The 14,078-nt window shown below is 43.2% G+C and overlaps 1 protein-coding gene across 2 annotated transcripts; it reads left to right on the top strand.

Annotated features, from left to right (window-relative positions):
* Positions 1 to 6,359: 6,359 nt before the first annotated feature.
* Positions 6,360 to 13,882, top strand: LOC117420714 (cytochrome c oxidase subunit 4 isoform 2, mitochondrial-like). Of its 2 annotated transcripts, none has more exons than XM_058990826.1 (5): positions 6,360 to 6,454; positions 9,584 to 9,674; positions 11,380 to 11,544; positions 11,822 to 11,953; positions 13,233 to 13,882. In XM_058990826.1, the coding sequence occupies exons 2-5, from the start codon at positions 9,584 to 9,586 to the stop codon at positions 13,367 to 13,369; spliced, it is 525 nt and encodes a 174-aa protein (XP_058846809.1). In that variant the 5' UTR covers positions 6,360 to 6,454; the 3' UTR covers positions 13,370 to 13,882. The 2 variants fall into 2 exon arrangements, with proteins under 2 accessions (XP_058846809.1, XP_033890164.1); XM_034034273.3 differs by lacking the exon at positions 6,360 to 6,454 and adding an exon at positions 7,791 to 7,920.
* Positions 13,883 to 14,078: the final 196 nt, after the last annotated feature.

Raw genomic sequence — 14,078 nt, 5'->3', positions numbered from 1 at the left:
CTGCGGTTATTGCTCTCAGATGCAAATGAAACATTCGTGGGCCTGTGAAGGCTTAATCTATCCAGGCAATTCTTGCTTAACAGGGAGGGGTTTTATGCTGCACGGAAAGTCTTCGCATTGCAGTGGACAATTGCCAGTGATTATTTTCCAATCAAAGCACGTGATCAGTCTCAATCAGGTTTAGGCTGATGCTCTGCCAAACGCCTTTGGAAATATACTGGTTTTAAAACCGGTCCCTGAATTGAAATGCTGCCTCTCTTTATTGCTACAGGAATCCTGCTGTGGTTTTCCCCAGGGGTGATTTATTGTAAGAGGTCTGCATTTGCTCTTGTTTTAGAATTGATGTTTATTCTGCCACAACACTAAATACAATTCCTGTGTTATGAGAAATACGGTCCAAATTCAGTGACACAGGAGGTGAACAGGGAAGAGCTGTGGCTGCAGAAATACCCTCACTGACCTTGTCTTCTATGTATTGTTGTTGTGTTATTGTGGAGCGTGCGGTGTTGGGAGATACACTGCTGTTATGGATTGTGTCCCCTGTCGGTGAGATGAGAGGAGGTTGCAAGCTCTTAAACCACCAGACAAGCCCGGCTCTTTTGCATTGTGGTTAAGGTGCTCACTTGCAGTGCACGGGGTCTCTGGTTTGCACCCAGCCTCAGCCCTGTTACATCGGTGCAATGACCCAGATCTCATAGACTGGCTGCAGCTGATCGCTGAGCTTAAAGGGGGAAGAATAGGTGCCCCCCCCCCCCCTCCCCCGGTACAATTGGTTAAATATAACTTCCCTTTTTTTCTGAATTGCCCAAATAGATGTTTAGAAACGTTCTTGTCTTTAACCTGGAATTGTCGGTGCTCGCCCAGTTTGTCTTCATTTGGAAATTCAAAGATCATTTCTTAAGAATCCTGTATTCTTTGAAGCCTGGGTCGTTCCTTTCAGCAGAATCCCTCTTTTCATAAACGCGTAACACCACATGCCTTTGCTTGTCCTTTTCACTGCTTCTCCAGGTTTCCTAAATCACACGTTTCTCTCTAACACAATGGCTTAAACATGAATGCACATGGCCCATTACAGATCATTTGTTTGTGGAAACCCTTCTTCGTTGAATGATAGTGTTGCTCAAATGCAATGTGGCAATGCGTGTTCAAGAAGCTCATTAGCTATTGAATTACAGCTATTACATCACGTTAAGATTAGGAACTGTCTGAATTAGCTGCTAAAAAAAGCGGTGCTCTTTATCCTCATAAAGCCAATTATTGATGAGGTCTCAGACTGGTTACTATGGGTTATGGAGTGCTTATGATGTATAATGTACAGTAAAAGGCTTAATTGCATGAACAAATGGAGGTGGTACAATTAAAATATCCTTGTCTTGGACAATCACCTTTTAGGACCTGGTTTTGGGGACTAGATGAATTGGTAGGAAGCACTGTCACATCTAAACATGTGCATTGGATGTTGTTTTGGGATGCTGTGGAACTTCAAATCAATGCAAAGCCATGCTACCAAACTTTTTACCCTTTTTGTAAGATCATTTAAGGTGGCTTATAGTTGATAAAATATTTCTATATGCATCTGATTTGTGTTCTTCCAATGTGTAAGGTGATGCGAGGTGTCACTGTGCAATTAGCTTAAAGCACATGAAATACGAAGATTCAAACAAACATTTTCATCATGGGATCAGTTCAAGCAACAATATCTGAGCAATCTTGACTTGAGCTTCCAGACCATTGCTTAAAAAACATCCCCCAGAACTAGTTCCCATGTCACGTAGGTTTACCACTCCCTGAGATACACAAGATCACAAGTACAGCTCAGGCTGTTGTTTCACAGACTGATCCTGACGGATCAGAGAGACACCTGAGTACAGTATATTAAACCCTGAGGATTACTGGTGCAGCCCGCATTGTCACCAGCGAACGATGGCTCTGCAGAAGTCAAAGAGGCTTGTTGTCACAGCAGTGGAGTGTTGATCCAGATTCATCAGGAATCTGATCCAAGCATTCCAGAGCTGAAACCCAGACACGTGAGAACAATCAGCACCCGTGTGCAATCCTCTTTTATTTTATTTTTTCTGCTGTCTGTATCCGTTGTTGATCTACTCCAGTCCCTCAGATCTATGGATATGGTACGATACTATACATGAACTCAGCGTTAGCCCAAGCCGTCACTGACTCAGCACAGTGGAATTCAGGTCTAGGTTGGAGTGTTTTTAATGTATCCTCCTCGTCCCACTCTAGGTATTTATGGTAGCGTATTCCATTCATTGCAGACCAGCGTAACGGATGCTAAAGGGCAGCAAAGGAGGACCTACCTTCCTGTCACCCTTTAGTACAACCACACAGACAGCTACTGGTATTATTATTATTATTATTATTATTATCTGTGTCTCTTCCTCGGTTGGAATGAGCATGTTCAATCTGGTAACTTACACACATTTTATCATTTTTAACACTATAGCTAATACCCTACGTTGTCCTGGTGAGCCAGCTGAAGAGAAGACTTCTTATTCAACCTCACACAAAAAAGACAACACACACACAAAAAATAACTTGCATTGGCTACCATAGAGGGATCAGCTTCGCTCAGTCGTCATACGGCCTGATCATTTGGGGATTTAGGCAGCTGAAATAAATTAATAACTTTAATAAATGAGTAAAAACATGAAGCTTTACATTGTATAAAGAAGGACAGCCCATAAATATGTATTACGCAGCACTTATGCTTCAAATGGCTCTTCTGTACAACCTGATCATGTAGGTAATGAAAGCTGAAAAGCTACTTCAGCTCAGCTTAAACATCTCCTCCAAGATTTATAGCCGGGAGGGTTAGCTGGATAGGCTGTAAATTACCCAAAAGAACCCTTACTAATCCCATATTGGCCTGTCTTTATTTCTCCATCTCACAAGGACTAGCGAGTGTCTCTCTATCACCGCAGCATGGGCCAACATATGCTCTGTGAGCGACTCATGTAAAATTAAACAGCTCCCTCACAATGAGGGCGAGGGAGCGGGACTGAATGAGCTGGGGAGCTCCTCATTTGTCAGTCAGGACGCAGAAGGCACACTCGCTAGGTCGCTAGGTCAGGGTATTGGGCGTATGCAACGGATGACCATTGACTGCAGCGCTGGCCCCGACAGATGGAGATTTACAGCTTTTTCAGGCTTTTCTCTTTTTTTTCGGAGGCTGAATGGGGGAGCCCATTGTCCCTGGGTTTGACAAGTGATTTTGATAAGGTGGGTCCCTCCCGCCGGCTACTGGCTCGTGCCCCCCCCCCCCCCCCCCCCCCAACTGTCGCTTCTCTAGCCCAGACAGCCAGCTGCCAACAGAGCTTCCCTAAATGCACAGAATCTGGGCAAGCGGTGAAAGAGAAACAGAGGCCGACTAGACGCCTGGGGCAAAAGGTCAGAGCAGCATGCGCCAGGCTCTTTTGTTTCAGGGTCCCCTTGTTTTACTGGGTCCCCTTCCCTGCTGTGACCCGATCCATGTGCCGCTGTACACATCAGCATGGCGCACTGATTAAAACAACGATCAACACAGATACAGCAAAGACAGAACAAAGACAGCAGCAAGCCCCGGGAGGTAACCATGTCTCCCCTGCAGGAAAAAGCACAGCTCTTCCTCTTCTCCTGTCTGTTTACTTGACAGGTCATGTTGACACTATGAATCCCATTTGTATTTGTTTCACTTGATCACTGCCTTTCCCTTTATGATATGTTATAACCATGCAGATAGTGACGAAAGCCATGTGTGGGAGGTGTTGTGAGTTTCTTGTGTACAGTACGTTCCTTAAACCCTGTCTTATAAAAAATGTCTTGATTACTTAAGCTCATTTCCTCCATGTTGCAGCAATGACTACAAGCAGATTACAGGCAGCCCTCTCGTAATTAATGATAAGGGAAACGAATTAGAGGCAGAGAGCCCTCCCCTCTCACACTCAGAGCTAATGGCTTACAACACTGATCCGCATGTCACAAATAATTACTAGACCTCTTACTGTCGTATTTGAATGACAGGTGGAATCAAACAAAGCTGAGTTTAATATTTCTTTAAAAGAAATAAGAAAAAACAAAGAAAGAAGAAAGCCTTCATACCCTGGGGGTTGAAAATGACATCATAATTTCTAAAGACTGTCTTAGTGATTGCATCTGTTGTATATATATTCTCAATAGTATCTAATATACAAGCTATTCTAGAATTGTTAAACCGGTCTGGTGAAAATCAGGTTCACGTTTGGGCATGTCAAGAACAAGTCAATGGTTTTTCTTCAGCACAAATGCATAAAAATGACATAGAATTACTGCATTTGCTTTACATTATTCATACAGTAATATACAATACAATACAATGGTGCTGTTATAGTGCAAGACAGCATGCCTGTGAAATCTCAGAAATGAAGATCAACCCTCCTTGCGGAAAAGACTTCAGCTTTGCTTCCTGAATGTATCATTCACAGTTCTGTATATAACCTCCTACCGCTGCAAGGGCACCTCAAGGGTAAGCAGCGTTTCAAGGGGATTAGAAGCCTGAGTCCCTTAAAATAAAAGAAACGTTGGGAATTTTATAGAAACTGGACAGTCACCAATGTTTGCTTTAGCGAGCAGAAGGACAATGGAGAGCATGCTTGTGGCACACTGCTGCTTTGCAGGATTCAGAAGTGGGTGAGATTTAGAGGAGAGGTTAGTGCATCTTTTAACCTGGTCGTTTCAGCTGCAGACGGGCAGGATAAGGGGGGGCGGGCGTTTGATTTGACAATAACAGCTGTGCCAATAATGAAGGGAGGTGGGGCAGACACGGCACGCTCTTTCATTTACACCACAGCCGGCACGTGCCCCACTGATTAATTCAAATAAAACGAAGCAGAAACTTTCTTTCTTTCACACCAATTACAGGCCCATTGTCAGCATTCCCCCCTTCGATCCTCACCTCCATTGAACTTGAAATTAGAATTGGAAATGTGGGGCTCGGATAGCGTTTGTCATTTATATATACATAAACTCGAGATATAGAATGCATTCAGGGAGAAATTAGCGGGTGGCTGGTAGATGAAGGCAATCTGTTTCCCCAGAAGGGTTCTTGCAAATGAACTGAACGCATGCAGCCTGTCTATTGTAGATAGCGCCCAGATCCAATAATATATACACAACTGAGAAAGCGTTTTCTAATTGCTGGCAGTGCTTTCTGTTCTTGATTTTTATTATTCAGTCATATTGTCGTGAATATTAGGATGTCACCAAGCTATTGTCTCTGGAGAAGGGTGAAAAGAGATCAGCAAAACTGATAACTCTGATCGGGCCGTTCAGAATCCACTTCATCAAACATCGGAATGAGGACTCTGGGGGTGGGGGGTGGGGGGTGGGGGGTGGTCTGGGGGGGCGCTTTGGTTTGTTTCTCTCCTGTAGATCATCAACTGGAGAACGATACCCTCCAATAAAATATATTTTTTGGCCAATTTGAGTAACTGGACCAATTTGGTACACTGTGCTAATCCATTCCCATTGCCACGATGTTATCAGGGATCATTTTGAACAGTTTGATAAATGAAGGCCTAATCCATGCAATACATGTTGGCAGTTAAAAGAAGGATCGAAGATACCCATTAGCCACTCGTTTGCATTCCAGAACTAGTATTATTTTGTCAAACGTTTCATACAACAATGTGGAAGAGGAACACAATCTACATTTTGAACATTTACTTCAAGGACCTGCCTTATCAGAGGGAACAATGAGAGAGCATCGCGTTTCAGATGAAATGCAAAATCCATGTCCCCAAATCACACAGGCCAGCACATGCTACTTGGAAAGGACGGCCAGTGCTGCTTTTCAATCAAGAGGCATTTGGTGCCACCTAGAGGCATTGTGAAGAATTGCCTCTTGACAGCAGTGTGTGTGTGTGTGCTTTCTTCACCTCCATCCTTTATAATTTCGACACGTGTCAAGCAGTTTGGAGCCACGTCATTGTTTTGCACTTATTAATAACATATACATTTGTTACTATGGTTTAATCGAGATGGTGTGCAGTATTAGAACAACAACAAGCGGATTTCGATAGTTTTCTGAAAAGTGCTGTTTTGAGAAAAAAAAAAAATTATTTCATATTTTAGTTTTCTGGAAACTGCACCTTTATGTGGTGCTAGGGTTCATTACTGGTACATAGGAAACACAACTGGCCACTTTACTGTTTTAAAGATGGTTTGGAAACATGGTAACGTGTTGAAAACGTAATTTGAAGCGTGGACCTAAAAACCTGAAAACTATCTGCTTCAGCTACTGTTAATTATTTTTCAGCGTAGCGCTTCTATCTAGGGTGTTAAAGCTCCAATTAAGAGTAAGCCAATCAATGTGAAGAACTAGTCTGACCCCTTGCTGACCCCTCGATACTAGAATCGCAGTATCTGAACTCTGTGCGCTGCACTGGGAAGTGTTTGTCACACCAGGACCAGCACTGCAAAGGTGAGACCAGTTGCCTGTTTCCTTTGCTGTTGTGCACCAGTTTACTTATCAATACATTTCTTTGAAATCGATTTACTGAATTAAAAAGGAAAGATACAGGAGCGGATTAGTCAGTCTGTAGGCGGATGTAATGCAACAGATGGACTGGACTACAAAACCTGTATCTGTGTTGGCAGATAAAGCAGCCTGGAAGTCACATCTTGTAGGAACTGGGTGCCGTGTAGAAAGATATTTGGTTTATTATAGGCATCCTCGTGTCAGATGGGACTGCTCTACCAATCAGATTCCATATAGTCGCACTCCATTAATGCTACCTAGTTGTGTGCGATTTATCATGTTTTGACACTGTGATTGTGAATAAATGCGTGTGCATTATTTATCTGGTGTGGAGATGGTCTTAACGAGCTGTTTATTACTTGCTTTAGTCACATGAGTTGTTGGTTGAAATTTCTGTACATCTATTTTTTGGTAATTACAGCGCAGATTAGGAGTTTCCCTGATTAGCCGCTCTATTCACACTACTTCTGTAATATACGGTTATCCTGGTTTTAAAATGGGATGGGAATCTCTTGGTTTCAGCACGGGTTAATTCAGTATTATTTCAGTACTCTGGGAGGGTATTGGAAATCTGAATTGGCTGCCGGTTTCCCTGCTTGGTCAGAGACCCCATCTTAAACTATTTCCAGGAGATCTGTGTTGGTTTTGTTTGGCTTCTCTGAGCTGAAGCACAGATTCCATGTGATCGCTGTACCCTCTTGCTGCTGCAGGTAGGAGGAGGCGCTTGACTCTTCACTTGATAATGGCAAGACAGCTTCCAGGAGTGATGAAGCCTGTGTGCCTGCAGCAGTAAGAAAGACAAGCTGGCAAGTCAACAATGCTTGGCTTCTGCTGAAGTCCACTAAAGGCTAGACTATGGTGTTTGTGTCTAATCTGATCAGTGTAGTGAAAGATCAGAGAGCACACCTTGGGCATTAAAAGGTTAAAACCACAATCCAGTCCCACTCCTTACAGTACAGTATTTAAGAAACACCCCAGTTCCCTGGCAGTCTTTTTCTTTCCCCATTTAGATTCCAGTGGGCTGTGCTTTACTGCAATCCTTCCTGCTTCAGACTTGACACTGAATCTAGCTGTGGCTGGATGGCAGCCAGTGGTCTGGAGGATTCCACTTCCACAGAAAACAAAGCAACAGGTTCCCTCGAACTTGTGACACACACACCCCTTGCTGTGTGCTCTGTTGTGTGAGGAAATGAACTCAATAGGCACTTCAGGTCCAGTTTTTGAGCCAAGCGCTACTTTTTTTTTGTCACATGGCTGAATGTTTAGCAGTGTTCTCCCCCATCATGCCTCAGTGTAAGTTTCCTGTTATGATAAGTCTCAGCAGCCCTTTAGCAGAGAGAGAGCGGCTGGAGGGAAAGGGAGAGTTACTGTTAGTTTGACACCTACTGCTGTTCTATTAATTGAGAGCTGTAAGTACTCCTGAGATGTGACGCTTTTCAGCAAGCGTCGAGCAGTGTTTTATTAAAAACATTACTTTGCATGTGTTTGAGCTGCAAACTTTAACATTCTTGTTTGAGTGTTCTTAGTCAGTTGTTTACTCGTGGTAATAAATAATGAAGAGGGAGGGAGCATTTCTTTTTTTTCAGCGCAACAGTATGTTTAAGGGTGGGGTGTGCAAATGTGAAAGCCAAGTAGTTTTAGTGTGGGGGATATCTTGCTTTTTTGTTTTGTTCAAATGCTGTATTGTACAGTTCACTGGCTGCACGCCCTTCTGCAATTGCAGTTTGAACTGCAGGAGTTTGTTTTCGTCAGTAGTTTTGCTTTGTTTCTAGCAAGCAGGCTACACTATATATTCAAAGTGAGCGTTGTTTCAAAGTTCCATTCTAGTCAGGTCTGTCATGGGGTTTCAGTCTGCTAGCATGCTGGTGGAGGTCAGCTCGGACACAGCTGCATGGCTGCTGTCTTTGACCGCTTGCCAGTTTACGCCACGTTCATGTCGCTCTTAATGGCTTGCAGCCAGTGTTGAGGTGGAGCCCATTTTGTAAACGGCACAAATCCACACATTAAGTTAAGGCAGTCAGAGGCACAAGCACAGTGTGGACCTGTCTGACATGGATTCTGGTACCTTTCTTTCAGGACCACGTCCAACTTCACATTCCAACAAGAGAAGGAAACTTTTTATTAGATCTCGTTTCTAAAGGCTGGCCTGGTTTTCCAGCAACACTCAGTGCTTAATTCTGATAAGAATGAAGAGCAGCTGCTTGGATTTAAGCATCATTTCAATTTTCATGCTAGTCTCGTGGAAACCCAGAGGCTTTTTGTCTTTTTAAATGCTGTTGGCCGTTCATTTTCCCTGCTTGTGTTGGAGAGGATCAGTAGCATTGTGTACAGTAGGCTACAGTGCAGACACACCAATCTTCACCTGACTGGCTTATTACAGCAATGTTAATCACTTTACTTCATGTTCATAACTACAGAAAATATTAAAGTGAATTTTAGTTTAATGTCATTTGTAGTACTTGTACCCATTTCTGTTTATTATGCACTATAATTAATTGAATCCTGGGGTTTGTCTGATTTTATACAACAGGAAACATAAATAAAAGTAGTCTTTGCAATAAACCAAGATGGCAGTGTGCTTCTGGATGCTGCGTGTCTTCTAGTGATGGATCAAAAGATGTTGGTTTTGTCAATTCACATACAGGACCGATACATAGCTGTGATTCGATCAGAAGCCTAAAGGCACCAGCAAGAGAGCATCCCTATCTCTCTGCAAATCGAGCTGCTCTCTAAATAACTTAATAAGCCTAATTAACCCTGGGAAGATTTGATTTTACAGGCATCAGGAGGAGGAGAGATGGGTTTGACTGCCTTTCTATTCTGGACCTGAGGCTCTCTGGGTGGTCGTCTGCACTCGTTTCTGTCCGCTGTATGTATTAACTGGATTGATCTTGTTATACCAGAGTAGAGGACACGCAGCTGAGCGAGAGTGTGGACAAACCGACAGTGAAGTCATTCGCATAGATGCACAGCGGCAGATGAAAGGAGAATTGAGGATCCAGGGACCTTGTTCAAATCCCAGTTCCACACACACAGCCCTGAACTCTTTTTTTCCCTCTCTCTGTTTTGCAGATGTCTCCATTCTCAGCCTTGCGAGTGGCAGGTCTCCTGGCCAGGCGAGGGGTCGCTGTGAACATCAGTGTGCGGGCTGCTCATGGGCACGGTAACTGCAGGCTGCCAAGCCGTTCATTTGGGGTTTATTTACAGTTTTGACATCAGTATATGGGTGTAGCCACTGTATGTGTGGTGTGCAGGGCATCTACTGTGCCTGTGTTAAATGGGACCTGTGTGTGCATGACAGTGTTTTACATTGTGTGCTAATTCTTACACATGTATACATAATGCAGGGGCTTCACCATCGAATTCTTATATTGTTTCAGGATCGTTCACTAGGTACAGTAGCGAGGTTCCAAAAAATACAACGTTATGTGTTGCTACAATTGTTAAACATACCTGGAACTTTTCATTAACATCCTGACAACTTTTTACCAGTAACTCGGCACTAACAATCTTTTGATGAGGTGCGGAACAGAAAAGCCAGAGGTGTGTTTTTGGTTTTTTTTCTAATCTCTTTCTACAGTGATTTAGAGGACACATCTCAAACCCCAGTGCACTAGGGCAGACATTTTGAAAAGAGTTTTGAAACAGGCTTTAAAGTTATATGTATGTGAGGATGTTAACAATGAAAATAAAAATGAGAGGTAAGTTATTTAAACAGTTGTAGCAACACGTGTGGATGTGTAACACTATTTTGGAACCACGTTATGAACTGCTGCCATTAATATTATGTAAAATAATGTTCATCACAAATGTATGCCGTGTGAGAAGCTCAGGGACTCGAATGAAATGCTCCACAGGTGCTTTTCTGAGTATCTGGATTTGTCTTATTGTAACAGAAGTAGAACGACAACTCCACTATCACAGACCCTTCTAGGAAGCTTGAGAGAGTGCAATTAGAGGCTTCTTGCACTGGCAATTACCAGCCTGACAATCCTCACAGGGCAACCCAGCTCCTATTATGGTAGCATAAGGGTTACAGTTTGAGTTGCATAATGAAGTCCATCCGTTTAGTGAACATAAATCCCAGGTAAAGGTTCTGTATTTTTGCCAGCCGCACATTTAATCTCTGTCCTGTCTTGTAGCTTTTTCATGTGTGTTGGATTAAACTTTGCATGACTGAGCCTCGGATAAAATGCAGTTCGTTGGAACTACCCTGGAACCCTTTTAGTCTCTTTACATTAGTTTTATCATGAACCACACGAGTCTGGTGATACTTCAAGCTGTACCCCTTCCAATCCAGAATGTGTTTATTAGGTCTTGTCCCCTTTGCCTCCTGAATGCTTTGTTCTGCCCCAGCATAATTCATCTTCCACCACGCCTCCCTGTAATTATTACCCTGTGATAATGAGCAGTAGATGACTCCCCCAGACGCTGTTTGTATCTCCAGTCTGGCTCTGGAACAGGAAGTGCATTCTCCTGCTTTCCACTAGATGGAGTAATTGGGTGACAATGCATCCAGCAAACAGTAACTGACTCTCTGTGGAATGGCTGGAAGTTGCTAAAATGGAGAAGCTCCATGTTGCCTTTAGATACAAAGCATAACTGACCATGCAGTGCTTTTGCATAAACTGTTTGCAGGTTTCCCTGTGCAATGTACTAAAATGCTGCAGGAAACAGTTTCCTAACCCTGACCTGCTTGACTCTGCTCCTTTTTATATTAATAATGTTACTGTAGGTTCATTTACTGCAGTAGTTCCAGACAGGTTTAACCAGCATAGTTATACTCACTGAGCAGGTAAGAGGCAACAAGTTCCAGGGAAGAGTAACGCTGTGCAGATCCCTGTGACGCTCTCCTTGTTTCCCTGCAGAGATTTCGAAACAGGAAGACATGTCTCTGCCGATGTACTGGGACCGCAAGGACACCCCCTTGCCTGACATCCCGTTCCAAAAGGCCCTGACCGCGGACCAGCAATCCCTCAAGCAGAAAGAGCTGGGCTCCTGGAAGAACCTCTCTGAGGAGGAGAAGATCGCCTGTATGAACCCTCCTGTGTATCTGAGAGGAGCAGACAGTATAGAGCAGAGGAGGCGTTCGGCTTCCTTATCAACCATTACATTCACATCATCTCGAATGGATTTGTTCATACTGCCTATTTTATATGCAAGGTCATCAATTTGAAATGAAAACAAATGTCAAAACCTTAAACTGTAGCCTATCAATGCAAGGTGGTCTGAATGTACTGTTTGATAAGCTGTGCTGTCTAAGTTCTACGCGGCCCCCAGTAAGAGTGTGCTTCTTGTGCTTTGTTTCAGTGTACCGCCTGGCGTTCAACCAGACTTTTGCAGAGATGAAAAAGCCAACCCAAGAGTGGAAGACTGTGGTGGGAGGTGTGCTGATCTTCATCGGCCTCACCGGGCTGGTGGTGTGGTGGCAGCGGGTCTTCGGTATGTCTCTCCATCTCGCTAACCTTGCTGCCTTGGCACAGTGGCTTGAGACTGAACAAACGTTACTGGGAACCTATCTGAGCCAGACCTGGGTTCAACTGGAATTAGAATTACATTTACAGCAGAAATGTTTGCTGAAATTGCAATTCGAATTACAATGCTGTTTTGCTTGATTGCAATTAGGCTGCAGTAATTGCAATTGCATTGAACTGAAATCAATCCGTTATATGGTATAATTAGTTACACAGGTGTGATAAGGTTCAACTACAGTTCCATTGTAATTGCAATTAATTACAGATTACATTGTTGTGATTGATCCCATGTCTAATTTGAGCCCTTTGGTTTTGTGGATTTAAAAAAAAAAAAAAAAAAAAAAAAAAAAAGACACCTGGAAACTTTTCTAAAGACCCATCTCTGATTTATATCATGCCTCACCCTGCCAACTTAGGGACTCCCATTGATACATTATCTGCAAGTGAACAATCATCCTTTAGCCTGTCCCTTTATGAGTCTGGGGGAATGGTGATCACTGTGATGAACAATTGCTGTTTAAATCAGACAAGTAACCCTGTATGAACATCAGCAAGCTGAATCCTACCCAGGAAAAGGCAATCTGAGCAATCCAATCTGTTCTAGTTGTGCACTTTCATGCCTAACCAAAAAGGAGTCTCCCCTGATTCCCCATTGTCTCTGCTCTACCTGACTTTATTTTGCCCCTATTTGCTATTTATGCCCTTAATCTATTTAATGCTTTTAAAAATATCTGTTGTCTTTTACTCTGGAGCCAAACTGTGGATACCCCAGACAAGGCAGGTTCAGTGCTGGTGCTCTTGTACCTCTTCATGCATTTGTCAGAGTGCATACATTTACCCTTTAGTGATGTGTAGATGCCCTTCTCTTGCATCATCCCTCCCCATGTGTTCTGACTATTCTCTTGATCTGTGTTAACGGCCATTAAACACAAGGTACTCTAACCCTTAGGCAACTTTTTTTTTGCTTGTCTAGTTTAAGCAGCTCAAAACAATTCAGACTTTTTTTGTTGCTCAAATCGAGCACGTGGAGGGTAGAAAATTGGTTTGAAATGTCTTATTGGCGCTGTGTGTTATTCTAATAAACCATTTCTATTAACTGTGTAATGGAGCGGTGTTCCGTGCCTGATCCAATAGTAAGGGGCAGCTTGTGTGTCGCATCAATATTTCCTATTCAGCATGGTCTGTAGTCTTTCACGAAACTCGCCATGGCAGATATGATTAACAGGCTGCTGGCCCTGTGTTTTCAGTGTTGCCGCCCCAGCCGCACACCCTGAAGGAGGATTGGCTCGCCGCACAGGCCAAGAGGATGATTGACATGCGAATCAATCCAGTCGAGGGCTTCTCCTCCAGCTGGGATTACGAGAAGAACCAATGGAAGAAGTAGAGGGGGAGGGCAGCCTCTATTACTGCTCCTGATCCGTCCAGCTGCCCCTGTTCACCTGAATGTCCTGATTGACCTGTACGCTGTGAGCACACTGTAACCCACCTTCACTTAGTCCTGATCCAGCGCAGCGCAACGTTTACCCCATCTCTACCGTTTCAGAACAGGAAATGTTAATTTCAAAGGCTGCTTTTTGTCACAGTTTCAGTAGTTTCTTTCTAGTTTTGAAACAATGAAGTTTATTTCTCTTAGGAAAGTACTTCTCATTGTGGTGGTGGGGAAAGTACTTTCCTAAGAGAGTCAAATTCCTTTTTACAAATTCATCACTAAATGAAATCTAACTGTTTTGCGGTTATTTCTGTGGAATGCACCTTAGTGGATTTTTTCAGAGCGTTGGGTGACCTGTATACACGTGTGACTCCAAGAAGCAAGGGAAACTTTAATCTTTCATTCTGCCTCCCTGATTTGTACTAAATATACATGAATTAAATATAAAGAATACAAAGTCTAACCTGAGCAGGTGTTGGTCTTATGCTTGTTAATGTGTTACTTGACTTTGCTTCGCTCCACCCATTCTCAAGGACAGCATTCCTATCCTCTTCAATGCTCCTCCGTTATGCTACTGCGAATGGGGCAGGGAGAAATGCAATAGTAAGACTGAGACAAATCTTTGCAGGGGGAAAACAAGTTTTTACTGTGTGTGGATAGATAT

This window comes from Acipenser ruthenus, chromosome 18, assembly GCF_902713425.1.
Source record: "Acipenser ruthenus chromosome 18, fAciRut3.2 maternal haplotype, whole genome shotgun sequence".
Taxonomy (NCBI): domain Eukaryota; kingdom Metazoa; phylum Chordata; class Actinopteri; order Acipenseriformes; family Acipenseridae; genus Acipenser; species Acipenser ruthenus.
The sequence above is the reverse complement of the archived record's forward strand: the minus strand, read 5'-3'. Positions and strand labels throughout refer to the sequence as shown.

What these genes read in the sequence shown, in the direction of transcription:
- LOC117420714 (XM_058990826.1), top strand. Translation starts at nt 9,584, where the DNA reads ATGTCTCCATTCTCAGCCTTGCGAGTGGCAGGTCTCCTGGCCAGGCGA. An exon ending in GCGGGCTGCTCATGGGCACG is followed by an intron (nt 9,675 to 11,379) that starts GTAACTGCAGGC and finishes GTTTCCCTGCAG; the next exon opens with AGATTTCGAAACAGGAAGAC. An exon ending in GTGGTGGCAGCGGGTCTTCG is followed by an intron (nt 11,954 to 13,232) that starts GTATGTCTCTCC and finishes CTGTGTTTTCAG; the next exon opens with TGTTGCCGCCCCAGCCGCAC.